Here is a 15,930-nt window from a genome sequence, read left to right as displayed (position 1 = left end):
TAGGCTGGGGAAAAACATTTAAGTAGTTTATGTAAAGTTATTAAAGTAATATGACTCTTCCTAATTATAAAATTTATGGAATATATGCTTAATTAAATTGGTTATTTAACTATACTCAAAATTATTCCACGCCAGAAGCAAGAGCTAGAATAATAACATTTTATCATGCACATAAATATCATTCTGAATAAGGCAATTTAAGGAATTGATGGATCGAAATATATACTGCACATACCACGAGACGAATCACATTAATAAATAAAATTTCAAGGCAGTCCACCCCATTCTAGTAAACTATTGTACAATCGTCAGGGAGTTGTATCTGTGACGTCCTTTCAAGTTGCATTGCATTGCAAAATTGTGGCATAGAGAAGGACGATAGGTACAACAATGCTCCAATAGGAAATAAGCAATACTCTGAAATGGTGCACAGGAATGATATGTTCTTAGATAACAGGATAAACACAAGTAACTCCTAGGGTATGTGTACATAGCATGTGTATGCAAACAAGAATCCTGGCACCAATATAATAACTACAGGATACAATAAAAAGGCTAATGAATACATATGATACAAAGTACTAGAAAAAGAGGGAAGGAAGGTATTATCATTTCTCAGCCACCAACCCTTCTAGAGTGTAAGAAGCATATTCCTCCCCTCGGCAGTTCCAAGAATCATATACAACATATAAGTGAACATGATGGACTTTGTGTGTCATCTCTACAGGAAATATGGTCTCCACGCATTTCTATTCCCTTGATGCCGAGAATGTCATAAAGTTGAATATTGAGATGCCGTCCTTTAATTATGCTGTCTCTAAAATGAAGACGATGATTAAATTATATGGCATACACTATCTCCCCACTGCTATCTACATCTTGCTCGAAGTCAGAGTCTGATTCATCCATGTCATAATCTATTATGTTATCAGCCATAAACTGGTCTAAAGAATAGATCCCTGCGGCTGGTACGGTAGCTTCTGAAATTATCTGCATAATTGTATCAATGCTCTGCATAGGCTGATCCGACTCTACAAATTGCTTACCCATGATATTTTCATCCATCAAGTAAGGAGGGAGATCCTTCAGAAACCATTCATTTTTCAATATTTCAGGAATAGTGATTCTCTGTAAAATTAATGTACAAAGGCATAAGGTTCAAATAAATCAATAAACAAGCAAGAGTGGAACTTAATTCCTACCTTAGACAATAAAGAGGTTTGATTTATAATATGCAATCGGCAATTTTCCCTGCTGTAAGATCATAATTTCTTATTTTATAATATTGTTGAATGTTGTGGTGCCTACAATCTTCTTATCAATGCTAGATTTACAATCTAAGCTGCATAGGACCTACAATATCTATATGTCAAAATAGTAGACATTGCTATTTGATGCTAGATATAAAACCTAAGTGGATCAGGACCTAGAAAATGTAAAAGGCTGTTATTATGCGTGTGCATGAGTGTGTTAAGGCAGATTCCATACATGAAGGTTCTCCTTCAAAATTCCAGCTCATATAGTGCTTCAGCTAGAAAAAGGGGGAAAAATTTTAACACTTTCAAGTGGGAGGCTAGTAGTGATGGTATATAAAAATGCATCCATAGCACAACTCCTCAGGAATTGTAGTGTACCTCAAATTGTATATATTCGCAGAAGTAGGTGTTTTGTTAGAAAATATAAATTACCTCTGCAGGGTCAGAAACAAATATCTTTGAGATAAGGTGGCCACACTCTGGAGATATTTGTATATCATCTGGAATGGAATACTGGACAGCAAGAACCCTCTGCAAGGAACCAACCAAAAAAGGCTGTGCTCATGCAACCAGAGGCTTGAAAAGAGAACAAGCAAATATCTTAAATATCTAATCAACCTGCATTGTCTTCCAGAAATCCTTTGGATCTTTAGGATCTTCAAAAGGATATGATCCCACTAGCATCACATATAAGGTTACCCCACATGACCATACATCCGCAATCTGATATTTGGGGCATGAGAATTTCAAAAAAAACCCATTAAAATGCCTACCTACATATTCGTAAAATTAAAAATTGAAATGTTCGATCATAGTGCATTCCCATTTCATCACATGGTGGGACTATAGATACACGCTTATATGTAGGTGCTTAATTAGCAACATTGCACATTAAAAGTAAGACTATCATACAACAATAGTAGCCAAGCCATTTCCCGTTTGGTGAGGTTGGCTACATGAATCAAAAAAACACCATAATGTTGCATTGTGATGTGAGTCACGTCTATAGAAAAACCATTAACTTCTTCAGAATCAAATGAAATGATGACGCCTAAAAATAAATTGTGAAACAGTCAACGAAGAGACTTCAAAGTGTTTATAATATTACCCAAAAATCCTAAACAGTGTTTTAGGGGAAAAAATGGGTTTTTGAAGCCTATATCATGGTGGTAGCGCTATAGCAGGCAATATACTATTTTGCCCACTATTGTGTTGAAAACTGCTATACTTTTTGAATCCTACAGTGGCCTGAGGCCACTTTGTTATAACACTATTTTGACTTATGATTCATTCCTGATCTCAATTACTGAGTACTAGATTACTGCATAGGTTCAGAAAATAAAGACTTAAAGATCAAACAGAGGATAAAAGTGGAGGGTGAAAGATGCGGTAGCAAAATTCTCAACTAATTTAGCCATTTAATTATTACATCTATAAGTTTATTCTTCAATTAATCCATCAACAAAGAAACCTTAATAAGCTATGTTTGCAACATTTTAGGACAAGAAGATGCAAGAGGACTGGCAAGAAGACTTAAATAACTACTTTAAAGTTAAAAACTTCAATTAGTGCCAAGAAGACTTGAACAAAGCGTAGATGACAACCAGAAAAGAAGCAATCTTTGTTTAGACACCAAGCATAACTTTCCACTGAAGTTATGACAGATAGACTATTAAAAAAATGTTTTAGCTCCTTATTCAAGGATAAATCAATAAACCTCATCAGCCCACAAATTAATGTTATCAAATTATGAGATTAATACAGAAAAAGAGCACACGACTGAAACTAAAAGTATTTCTACCTTGCCATCATACTCTTGATTCAGCAATACTTCTGGAGCAATATATGCAGGGGTTCCCACAGTTGAGTTAGGTTGTGAATGCAGCATTGAAGACTGCCCATAACAAAATCTATTAGATATGTAGAAAATATAGCAAGGTAGATTATTTAAAATAGAAGAGAATACAATGACGATCTACACTTGAGAAGTTACAAATTGGATAAAAAAAATGAATGTGTAGGTGCTCACAAGACAGAAAGAAATCCAATTGATAAATAAAAAGGATGACCTCAAAGTGTCATTGCATGTAAACAGAAGCTCTATTTTAATTACAAAGCACAACAAAATATATGACACAAATACAAGATAAATCATCTTTAACACCACCACAAAGGTTTGCTGTGAGCTAAACATCAAATGCCTCAAGAACACCAGGAAACATTAGAGATAAATGTACAATTAAATGTGTGACAAACATCATTTAGAGATAAATGTGCAATTAAATGGGTGACAAACATCATTTAGAGATAAACTTACTGAGCCAGAGCTTACACCAGGAAAAGCACGTGAAAAACAAAGGCTTACCTTGGAATATCCAAAATCACATATCTTCAAATGGATTGCCGGGCTTCCATCCAACAAAGTGTTTTCCAACTTCAAGTCCCGGTGACACACTTCCTTCATGAGGAGACACATTATGATACATAAAACCAATACATCAGACATGAAGAGAGCTAACAAAACACTCTTTACTATTGGTTAACTAGCGTACCCAATGTTAGAAGACTCCTCACCATGCAAGGTATGAGGATAATTTATATGCAGCCTTACCCTGGCGTGTGCAAAGAGGCTAATTCCATGTTTGAACCCATGACCAATCAGTCACCAAGGCCCAACTTTTACTGCCGTGCGAGGGCTCACCCTCTTCTCTTAATAAATGGATAAATTTTTTAAAAATACAGAATCATGGGAGACGTTCATTAAATAAGTGAGACCCGCAGATTTCTGTAATTTCAATTAAATTTCAACCAATAGAAAAGAATGTGTTCAAAAGGGTGTATGACTTATATTTCTTCAGCAGACAATACTCAAAAGATTGATACATTGCCTATACTACATTCTATGTAGGTTAACTACAATTTATATCCAATAGTGGGTGAAAAAGATATCAGTTACCATTGCATGCAAATGGCTGACCCCAGATATGAGTTGTTGAAAGAAAAAACGAGCCTGTGGCATAACAATAGGTTAATCGTTACACGGGAAATAGATAACTAGCACAAATTTGTGCTGACTGAAAAAGCATAACAAAAGTACACATAATTGTTAAAGAACCTCATCCTCAGTAAAACGCCCTGCATTGCAGATTCGGGCAAATAATTCTCCTCCAGATGCAAATTCCATTACAATGGCAAGATGGGTAGGTGTTAAAATGACCTGAGTGAAATTTTATAGAACATTTTCCATAAATATGATTATTCCTTCCTCTGAGCATAAAAATAAAGAAATGTAATAATTATACCAACCTCCTTAAACCTGATAATGTTAGGATGTCTTAGAGACCTGTGATTAATGATTTCTCTTTTAACATTTTGATCAATCTACAACACCAATACATGATAGGAAAAGTATTAGTCTAGTGCTTCATCAACAAGAACCTGAAGGAAAGAAGCAACAAACATCTCACTCACATTATTTTAGAATCAAAAGTCCAATTTAGACCACCAAAAATAAATTGATTTTTTCATTACTTATTTTGTGAATGTGTGGAAGCCTAAATTTAATTAAACCAAATGATCTGGGTTCACCACCTGAATCAATCCAACATTGACTACACACCTCATGTATAAACCCTCCCTGGCATGGAAGATGCCCACTTTACCTTGTGCTGAAATTTATCATTCATTTAGAAAAATGGGGTAATATAAACAGAACTACGGACCACATGATTATATAAGCTTCAATGCTAAATCATGAACCAACTATTCCTAAAGCTCAAACTATTAGGTGAAAGCAGATAAGTTCACACGTGAATGATTTTATATTTTATATCTCACTCCATAAACTTGACTCCTGTCTAGTGCCCTATCAGAACAACCAAAAACAAGCCAGAGAAATCGTACGCACCAGATCCCCACTTATCTACTTAAACTTTATGGCATCATTTCATCATCAAGGCAGAAAGTCATCGATCAAGTCACCTTTTCTCCTCCTCATCAATCAAACTTATCTATCATCAATTAAGTCATTTTACTTTTGTCAAAAGATAATGACAACAGCAAAAAGCTACAATTAGAAAGGAAAAAAAGGTACGAAGATAAACTGAATTGCCACATGAATGATGACCGAATCACTACTACTATTGTACAACCAATAAAAAAAAAGTGCGCGGTTAATTGATTAGCATTTAAGTGACTGAGCAATCCCAAATTTTCCATATTCAGCCACCATGTTACCAAAATTAACCAAACAACTCGACAAAAGTTAACGGCAGAAAAAAAAATTAAAAGCCCAATTAAAAAATTCGTCAGCATCAATACACAACCGATGAGCTCGCACAAACCTTGTCTCCGCGTTCTATATACTTGACGGCGACAAGCTCTTGCGTTTGCTTATCCCTCATAAGTCTAGCAACGCCGAAATTCCCAGACCCGATATCGCGAACGAAATCGTAACGGTCGCTATCGTGCATGATCGGCATGAACGGCATGACTCCGGTGGCCGGCCGATCCATCGGTTGAAAATGCCGAGTAAGATTCTGCGAGCGGCCAGTAATGGAGTGAGAGAGTCCAAGTGGGAAGGTGTGATAGTGACGAGTTCGTTTTGTGGATGACGCCGGTTAGAGTGGTTGTCTCGTAAGCACCATTTTGGGCTCTGCTCTTATCTAGGCAGTTTCTTCCTGCACCCCTACATTTTTCTTCCTGCACCTCCACAATGTTATGCAAAGACCAAATTGTCCTTATTACTTTTTAAAAACCCTCAAAATTACTTGAAATGTATTTATTTTTTGCATTATGGATTATGGAATCCGGAAAATTTTCGGATTGACACTTTCGATAAAATTTCGGATCCACCAATCCATAATTCAAAATATGCATTTCACATTTAAAAATCTATCATTCAAAAAGAACATTTCAGATCTACCAATCTGTAACAGAAATATACATTTTGGATTCAGAAATCCATAAATAAATAAAAAAAAACATTCCAGATCCTTGAATCCGTAATAGAATTAGGCTTCCGGATTTAGCAATCCGAAAAACATTAATTTATGCAAAAATTGCTTTTGAAAAACCCCCTCATCCAGAAAAAAAAATATTCAGTTCCGGATTGATGAATCCGTAGCACACTCCCAGATTCCTATTTTCAGTAACCACGGTATCCTTTTTCAAATAAAAGATTAAGACCAGTTTCGGGATTTAGAAAATTGTGGGGTGCAGAAAGAAAAATGTAGGGATGCAGGAAGAAGAAGCCTCTTATCTATTGCACATTTTGGGTTATGTTTGTTCATAAATCTGGGCTTCTTCAGTTAAGGTTTTGTCCAATGTATAACAGAAACTGAACTGTTTCTTCCTGCACCTCCATACATTCTTCTCTCATCTCCATATATTTTCGAATTTTTAAAAATGCCCCTTAATAATATTCCGGATTATATGATCCATAAGTCATTTTTCAAATTTATAATTAGCTTCCAGATTACATAATTCGAAATTCTTTTTTCAGATGCATGATTACTTTTCGGATTACATAATTCGGAAGTCTTATTTAGCTTCTGGATTATGTAATCCGGAAGTCTTTTTTCAAATGAATTTCCAGATTATATAATCCGAAAACTATTATATGGGGTGACACAAAAAGGATAAAAATGTATTTTCATGTTGTGTATGGAGGTGGCAGAAGAAGATGTGGAGGTGCAGAAAGAAACAGTCCAGAAACTGTTCCCTCATTGGACCAGGTCCATGTGCCACACTCCATGCCTCTTTCAACTTCAATTTTTTAATTCCGTTTTATATTGCACATAAATTAATAGTAATGATATAATCATCTTTATTTTTTTATTTTTATGTGATTTTTATTTCATTAACGGTTACTATCTCAACATGTGTCCAGTCTTAATTTTAGAGTTTAATGCAAAATTCTAGATATTATTTTACACTATTGATGTTTTGATTCACTTAATCAAGTAAATATATGAATATATGTAAAATGATATTATTTAAACAAAAGAAAACATCAAAACAATATTCATATATGTAGCAATGATACGGATACGAACACTGACAATACGTATAATTTTTAAAATGTAAAATACGGGAACATGAATTTATATATTATATAATTATAAATTATATAAATTGACAATAAATATTTATGTGCACAAGTATGTTTCAGATTTTTTTGAGAGGAAGAAGATGTTTTTCATGACTAGTTCAAAAGAATTGGTTCTTTATTTTTATAATCATAATAAAAAATTATACAATAAACTTGAATTTTTAAAAAATTATTTATTTATCTTTTTTAAAATTGTGTTAAAATCATGCTAGATTTTCATAAATTCAACAAATATTTTTTGGATTGAACACTTCACTAATAAGTGTTCTACGAGTGTTCTATAAGTATCGACACTGATACGTGTGTTCGAGTTAAATGTCTGATCTTCATTCTTACTCGATCATCAATGCATAGCCACACAACATCTATTTTATCCATCTCACTCCACTTTTATCTTGTAATTCTCTTTTTATTTTATTTTTTAAACTTTTTATGCTCATTGTCCTTTCTAAAGAATAAGGAAAATGATTTTTCTCTTTAATTATTTAACGTTATATATACTTAATTAATATTTGTTTGTTTCTTTAGTATGAGTGACTTGGACTCGAGTGGTTCATTTTGGAGGCCCAATATATCCTCTAACTATCAATTTCGTTCACAAAATAAATAAATAAATAAGTAATGAAACTATTTAACTTAATTAACTAGAACTATTATGTTTACCAATTAGACATGTTTTTTAAAACTATCTACATGAATTTGACATGCTCTATCCGAGTATAAGTAAAATTAATAACTTTTTTAACTAAATAAGAAACTTAATTAATTTAATTCTACTAATCACAATAAAATATATATTTTCTTCCTTTTATTAAAACTTAATATCAAAATTAAGAAAGAGTGAGTGGAAATAAAATTTAATTTAAAACACATCTTTTTAATTATATAATTAATTAAGGTGAAAGTGGTTAAATTAATTTATATTTTGATTTTATCTGTTATTTACGATTGACTGTGAAGAAAGTACCTATCATTAGTAATATATTTATGTCTATTTCTTAAATGTTAGTGATGGTGCAAGCAAATAGAATATATATATATATATATATATATATATATATATATATATATATATATATACGTGTGAACGTACTTGTCTTTTGAAATTATTTAAAAAAAATTATCTCAGAAAAATAACTTGTGATTAAAAGAATTTATATAAAAATATTAATGTATACTTTTTGTTTTTATGTAATTCTTCCACTCTTATTTTAATTTTTTATTTAAAAAAAAAATAGCATACTCTCATACATTTCCACATTCATACTAAATATTACATATCAAATACAATAATCTTTATTTTCAATCACTTATACTCTATTTTTTATTTTTTTTATTTTGGATATATATATTAATTTTTTATCGTAAAAATGGAGTAAAAAAAAATGTACACAGTTATAAAAAATATAAAATAAGCACTAGGAATATTATTTATTAACATTTCACATATAGAGAAAAGAAAAGAAAAAGAGGCTGACATATTTAAGGGTACATTATTTATAACTATTTTGAAATATATTCTCAGGTGGCCAGTTAATTCTAATAAAAGATACCACTTCATTAGGAAAAAAAATCGTGTGTATAATAAATATTTTAAATATCTTACATAAATCAATCTTATAAGCGAGATCAAATTAAAAAAAACAAAAAATATTGAATATATTTACCTATATTTCGTAAAAAATATTGAATATATTTACTTATAGAGAATGCTTGAATTTAGTAAAAAATATTTACTTATATTTAATATTTGATACGGTTTATGCAATCATGCAATCATTATAATAAAACAATTATGTCCGAGATATAGTAAATATATTAAATTATTTAAAAAGTTACATATTTTATATCAAGATTCAATGATAAAATAGTGGTTTTTTATTCTGAAATTGGTTAATTACTTAATTTAAATTTGGTGCGTGTAATAATTTAATAATTTAATAAATTGTAAGGACAACGGGGGCACATGTGGCGTGGCAAGTCGCAACTGCTTCCACCTTATTCCTTAACTTAACGAGTAACGAGAAATAGAGTTTTTTTGTATTTTATTTTTATTTTTATTTTTATTCTGTATTTATTTCTTATTTCCAACTTGTGTCTCCGGGTGAGGAGTTTCCTTTTTCTTTTACGCAGAGACTGAGTCGTAGGGTGAGTGACCCGCTGCAACCCAACTCGTGCATTCGAAGAAGGGTTGGTTTTGGTTTGGTAAACTTCCACCCATGGTCTCCGAATCCGAACTCATCGGCCGCCTCCGCGAGTTCCTCCGGAACTCCGACCTTAACACCACCACCACCGCCACCGTCCGCCGCCAGTTGGAGGCTGATTTCGGAATCGATTTATCCCACCGCAAGGCATTCATTAGGGAACAGGTCGACTTGTTCCTCCAGACCGAGCACAACCAACCGCAACAACAACAGCAACAAAACGACGACGTACCAGAAGACGAAGAAGAAGAAGATGGCCCTGATAATCCCGAGCAGAGCCAACCATCCGATACCAAGGAACAATCCGAAGAAGACGACGATAACGATGAAGAGGAACGAGATAAACCTAAGCATTCCAAAAATGCCAAGAAGAATAAAGGACGGTTAGTCTGTTCTTGCTTCCGATTAAAAAAACAAACATTGCGTGCGTTTTTCTTTCAATTGTTCTGATTATACGTGTGATGGTACATCGAATTAGATTGGGAGCGTAGATTCCCTGCAATTTGCAATCAATGGCGTCACTGCTGGATGTTAATTTTTTTGGGGGGGTTGCCCCCCCTTTTTTTTTATGAAATTTGATTATTTTGTGATGTCACATAGTCACAGGCACATGGCTTTCTGTTATTTTGAACAATTGGGGTCCACTCCCAGACTATGCAACGATGCTCTCTATAAAATTTGTGTGTTTTTCAAGTTAGTGACTGGGTTACTTGCCTTGCAGGTTTAAAATGAACTAAAAGTATTCAGTTTTAGTTTTTTTTATGCACTTATATTCATCTGATTCTTTGCTTTGCCTGGCAATTTAGTTTCCTTAAGCATGCTTTCTTGTGCGGTAATGTCAGTGGCTGATGACAGATGAAATTTTAATTATGTTTTGTCTCTCTGCATTTGTGAAGTGAAGTTTTCTGTTATCGTTTCGGTGCATCTAGACAGTTGATTTAGCAAGGAAAATTTATGATTATACAATGGATGTTCCAGTCCCTCTTAATGTATAGTTAGTCACTTTTGTTTATTGTTACTATGGTTGGATCCTGGAAGTGAAATGCTGTTACTCTTAACAATTGAATGATTGCTGGCAGTATAATGGATCCAAAGGTGGTTTTTTTTAAGTTGTACAGTGTCCTAGTCAAATTCTTTCCCTTCCGTAAACTATAAATTAAAAACAAAAAATGTAAAACGTGATTATATATTTATTATATTAACACATATTTCTTATCTCCCAAGATTTTTTTGAAGCAAACATGAGGTGAATGCTGGTGTCACTGTATCCAGACCATTGGCCTTACTTGTTTTTAGTCCAAAAGTAAGAAATATAGACTTAAACTGCAGTAGTGTGTTTTTTGGAGTACTATCTGCAAGCAACGACTAATTTGTGTAGTTCTGGAGCCACAACAGCAAACCATTGAAAAAAAAAGTTTCAAAAAATTCTCCATAGCAAGTGTCAAGATCTTGATTCCAATTACGACACTACATTATACAAATACCGTTGGTATTGCTGTATAAAATATGTAATACTACCTAGTTGTAAATATTTTCCGTGGGCAATGCCCTTGTTTTAACAGCTTGTGTTTCATCTTGTGTTTCAGATCTAACAAGTTAGGTGATGAGGTAGTAAAGAAAAGAGGTGGTGGATTTTGCAAATTATGTAGCCTGTCTCCCCAGCTTCAGGAATTCATGGGAGCTCCAGAAATGGCCAGGACTGAGGTATATATTCTTCTTTCTTCTCTGTTTTTGATGAAAAAATGATAGTTAAGATAGACTACTCCACTACTACTGGTCAAGGTTACCTACAATTTCTTTGAAAGTGTGTATATATGATATAATTCTGTTTCTGGTCTTATAGCATCTATTTATAATGTTGGCCTTAGGTTGTTAAGCAATTATGGGTCTATATTAAGGAGAAAAATTTGCAAGACCCAAGTAATGGACGAAATATAATTTGTGACGAGCGATTGCGGGCTCTTTTTAATGTCAACTCCATCAACATGTTCCAAATGAATAAGGTGTTGTCGAAGCATATCTGGCCATTGGATTCCGATGATGGTATGCTCCTACAACTTTAGCCTTTCTTATTAAAATTATGTTATTTCCAAATAGGATGTTGAATATTCTTTTAGATGGTTTTTTTCGTAGTATTCTTCAAACACTCAATCTTGTTTTAGTTCCTCCAAGTGACCTCATTGTGAGTTGGGATTCTAATGCTTTGAAATTGTTCATGCTTTCTTTTATAGGGTTTCTTGTAAAAAAAAATTGGGCCCTGTTATTAGGCATATAAAATTAAACTACTGCTTTGTGCACCAAACCCTTTTACAAATTTTTATTCTAAAAGAAAACTTCTATGATTTTATAATATATCCACTGCGCTGATTTTTAACTTGTATTTGATGAGACTCCAGACTTTTGCTTCCCTGTTTCATTCGTCTGGTCAATATTTTGTTTACTAGAAGAGATATTGTTTAAAATGCATCTCTTGATATAGTTGTCCAGGTGAAATCCACACCAAAGGAAAAGCAGAAGAAGCACGAGAGAGATGATGGTATGAATATTGAACTCTGTTAATGTTTTATATTATTTGTCTACCCCCATCACAGTTTCTTTCTTGGCAATTTATAAACTGTTTCCCCTGCATATTTTATCCCTGTTTACATGTTTTTATTTATATTTTCATTGTTCACAATATTCCTTTCTAATTTATTGAAAAAGAGAGAAAAATAATTGTTGCAGTATTTATATTAGAAATCATTTGAGCAGACGGTAACTGGATAAAGTTTATTTGTTTTAGGGCAATTCATAGTGTGTGGTAATAGTTTTTACATGAAACATACTGTCTCTATAACCTACCTCTATGACAGATTCAGATGAGCCAAAAGGAAAGGAAAAACGGCAGAAGGGAGGAGGGAAGTCAGGTTTTCTTGCTCCTCTTCAGCTATCAGATGCCCTTGTAAACTTCCTTGGTACCGGAGAAAGTGAGTTATCAAGAACAGATGTTATAAAAAGAATGTGGGATTACATTAAAGGAAACAACCTTCAGGTTTGTCATTGTTCTCAGTTGTCCTGTGCCATATGTATGCATACACACATACACACTCATATACATATACATATATATGTGTGTGTATATATTGCTTGAATAAAGCTCTGATCAGTTTCCGTATAATTAGTGATAATGGCTGTGTAAAGTTTGAGAAGTTATATTCAATTCAAATTACTATACATTTTGGTCTAATAAAATAATATCTATCAGCTGCTACAGCTCTTATTATATCAATTTTAGATAGTGCACCTCAAGCAATGCACTATTCAGATTATAAATGGTTTGTGTTATGTGGTAATTTGAAAAAACATTGCGATGTATGCAGTTGTGTTTGAAGTTAGCTTTAAACGCAATCATAAAATATCCTAACTCCCCACAAGGACACCCATTGGCACTTTGACTACACCAACCTTTGACTTTACTGACAGATGCTTACGGTTCTTTTTCCATATCCGCTGACCGCACCAACCTTTGAAGTTAGCTTCCAACCCCTCTTGACTGAGAAAATTGATGCTATCTAACTTTATTACTACTCTGTTCATGTAACTTCCTCATTATTAACCAATATATCCTTTTTCAGAAAATATTTTGTCTACCAGCTTAAAATACATTCCCATTGCAAATGCTGAAAGTCGTAGAAGATAATTTGTTTGATGGGCAATCTTGGAGTGAAAATGGAACGGATGAAATTTAGTTGACCACAATTCAGCATCATGTTTAAATACTTTGTGAATCTTCACGTGTTTCCTCTAAACTTATTTTTTATCCTCTAATACGATGTGTGCACACCATAGTTTCGAATTAGAATGTCAACCTTCCATAAACAGTCATTTATTACCATCTATGTACGAACAGAAATTGTGAGAGGCTAAAAACATTGTTCACGTTTTTTTTTTTTGTCTTTGATTATCATTGTGATTATTTTTCTTAATCATAAATTGAGTTCATTTTTAAATATGAATTTATCGATCATGAAATCTCCCAAAAGCTTACACTAATTGGTGAAAACTCGTTTTTACCGTGCCCCCTTCAAGCAAGAACCCCATGGGTTTGAGCTCGAAGCAGGGCCCTTAAGCTATGTTTCTGAACTTTGTATGGCTGTATTGTGTGTTGTGCACGTTTGCTGAACACCAGTTAAATTTCTGAATTCTGATTGCTTTGTGAAGGATCCTTCTAACAAGAGGCAAATACTATGTGACGAGAAGCTGAAAGAACTCTTTGATGTCGACTCCTTCAATGGCTTCACAGTTACAAAACTGCTGGCACCTCATTTTATAAAGACACAGCAGTGAGTTGCTTGTACATTGTTACAGTCAAGCATGGGATGATTGGGGAATTTTGTTTATCATGTTAGTTTCTTAAGAAGCTTTTCTTTGTGTCCTGTTGGGGGATAGAAATTTGTAAAATGACAGATTTTCAGTAATTTTTTCTCGGAAGATTTTAATGTTATGTGACCTTTTATGTTTTAAATTATCCTAGTTTTGCTACTTGGCAGTTGAAATTTTTGTATATTTGGTTCCCGAACCTGCAAGAACAATTTCGGCCTCATAGTCTACTGGGCCATTTGCCAAATATTAGGAAACAATACCTGATTTTGTATGAAGATAGCAAAAGTAATTGCAATTCGATCGAGCTAAAATCTGGATTTTGGTTTTCTTTACTCAACCATTCAAATCCACAAGGTAGGGCAAGTTTAGTAGGCTGAAATATGGATTTTAGTGTTTTTGTTTGAATTTTTTACTCTCAAAAAATCTTCCCAAGTAACCCCTTGGACTTTATTTCTTGAACTAGAACCGAATACGGTTCATGATGAGAATTTGATTTTTCAGGAACTGAATTCTTCCCTTAAGCTGCGGTTCATGTTTTGCGTTTTTCCACTGAAATTCGGCTCTTGGGGCTCAAAATTCTCGAAGGGATTTCGTTTTTTTCTCTTTATAGCTACTGGTGCCACTAGTTACTCCATCCAAGAAGAGGGCCACCACTCCGGAAGGGGAGGTGTGGTGCTGTAGTGAATCATTTTTTTATAGAACAATAATCCGTACTAAAAGAGTGTTTAAAGACTCAGACTAAATAAATTATTTTTTTATAAAATGGTAAAATAATAAATAAAGAAAATTTCTATATTTTTATATATTATTTTCACTACTTAATTATATTTTTTAATATTCACTAAAGATAAAGATCTTTTTATATTTCTGAAATGTTTATTATTTTTAGGGTATTAAAACGTATTTGTATAATTTTTAATGGTACTTTAAATTAATCAATCTAAAAACTTTATATTCATGTCAACCGATAAAAAAATATTTTTCCATTTCAATTCATATAAAAATTGCTAGCATCATAATAAACATCTTTTATTTTTTATTTCATACTTATGTTTTTTTAAAATAATTAATTAATGAAAACTATAGGAGTAAACAAAATAATGAGCCCTATAACATTTAAGAATTTATTATTCTTTCTTGCTTTCGAAAAACTTTATAAAATAAACCAATATGTTTTCAAAAATACAAAAAATAAAGAGATAAGAAAGAGTATATATAATTGACTTACCAGTAAAAATAGAAAAGGATTGATCGTGAATTTCAATTACTACTAAAATTACACTAGCAAGACAGTGTTTTAAAAGAGTAACGAGAATGATGAGCAACAAAATTTCTTTAGAATTTATTATACATTCTTGCTTTTGAAAAGTAATATGTTTAAACAAAGGATTTAATTTTAAATAAGAGATAAACAACCGGGAATATAATATTGATTTTATTGTAAAAGCAGACATAAATTATAGAATTTCTTATATATTTATAATTAACACTTAACAACAAGCCGTCTTAGCTCAGTTGGTAGAGCGCGTGGCTTTTAACCACGTGGTCGTGGGTTCGATTCCCACAGACGGCGAAGTGAATTTTTTTTTAATAATTTGAAATATTTTCCTTTTCATTTTTAGTTATTTTAATAGCAAAACACATAAACAATGCCCATATATTAATCTGGTTTAACATAAAAGATTTTTGTGAGAATAGTTTTTATGTTAGAATACTAATCTGATTTAACAAGTTTGATGAAAAAAAATATTACATGAACAATGAATATTTTATTAGTTGAAAGTTACAAAAAGTTATATATAATATAAAATAATTTTTTGAAATATTTTATTTCTCTATATTTTAAAAATTTATTATTTTTATCTAAATTTATTAGACTATTTGTTTTATTTTCTCTTATTTAAGAGATGACAAAATTTGAAATTATTTAAAATTGATTTTTTTTAAATTAGTTTTTATTGTTTTTTAGATTTTCACTAATTCTTTGTTTTTTATT

At 32.4% G+C, this 15,930-nt stretch overlaps 2 protein-coding genes and 1 non-coding gene across 9 annotated transcripts; 2 read left to right on the top strand and 1 right to left on the bottom strand.

Moving 5' to 3' along the window:
- Positions 1 to 223: 223 nt before the first annotated feature.
- On the bottom strand, positions 224 to 5,893 carry LOC137810141 (serine/threonine-protein kinase SRK2I). 7 transcript variants are annotated; one of them, XM_090298065.1, is made up of 10 exons: positions 5,600 to 5,891; positions 5,164 to 5,266; positions 4,563 to 4,637; positions 4,372 to 4,473; positions 4,213 to 4,266; positions 3,622 to 3,714; positions 3,058 to 3,150; positions 1,875 to 1,979; positions 1,689 to 1,787; positions 224 to 1,128 (listed from the first exon to the last, which is right to left on the bottom strand). In XM_090298065.1, the coding sequence occupies exons 4-10, from the start codon at positions 4,438 to 4,440 to the stop codon at positions 841 to 843; spliced, it is 801 nt and encodes a 266-aa protein (XP_090154191.1). In that variant the 5' UTR covers positions 4,441 to 4,473; positions 4,563 to 4,637; positions 5,164 to 5,266; positions 5,600 to 5,891; the 3' UTR covers positions 224 to 840. The 7 variants fall into 7 exon arrangements, with proteins under 7 accessions (XP_090154191.1, XP_090154192.1, XP_068467385.1 ...); XM_090298066.1 differs by having other exon boundaries at positions 4,563 to 4,694; positions 5,600 to 5,863; XM_068611284.2 differs by lacking the exon at positions 5,164 to 5,266 and having other exon boundaries at positions 5,600 to 5,893.
- Positions 5,894 to 9,337: 3,444 nt separating this feature from the next.
- On the top strand, positions 9,338 to 14,076 carry LOC137810140 (uncharacterized). Its single transcript, XM_068611283.1, has 6 exons — positions 9,338 to 9,955; positions 11,159 to 11,276; positions 11,441 to 11,615; positions 12,052 to 12,108; positions 12,425 to 12,603; positions 13,773 to 14,076. Exons 1-6 carry the CDS (start codon positions 9,588 to 9,590, stop codon positions 13,896 to 13,898), a joined length of 1,023 nt encoding a protein of 340 aa, XP_068467384.1. The 5' UTR covers positions 9,338 to 9,587; the 3' UTR covers positions 13,899 to 14,076.
- Positions 14,077 to 15,434: 1,358 nt separating this feature from the next.
- Positions 15,435 to 15,507, top strand: TRNAK-UUU (transfer RNA lysine (anticodon UUU)). Its single transcript has one exon. It is a non-coding gene; the product is annotated as a tRNA-Lys (tRNA).
- The last annotated feature ends 423 nt before the right edge of the window (positions 15,508 to 15,930 follow it).

The sequence above is a fragment of the Phaseolus vulgaris genome, chromosome 2, assembly GCF_051622355.1.
Source record: "Phaseolus vulgaris cultivar YP4 chromosome 2, ASM5162235v1, whole genome shotgun sequence".
Lineage (NCBI taxonomy): Eukaryota > Viridiplantae > Streptophyta > Magnoliopsida > Fabales > Fabaceae > Phaseolus > Phaseolus vulgaris.
This window is presented reverse-complemented; position numbering and strand designations above follow the sequence as displayed.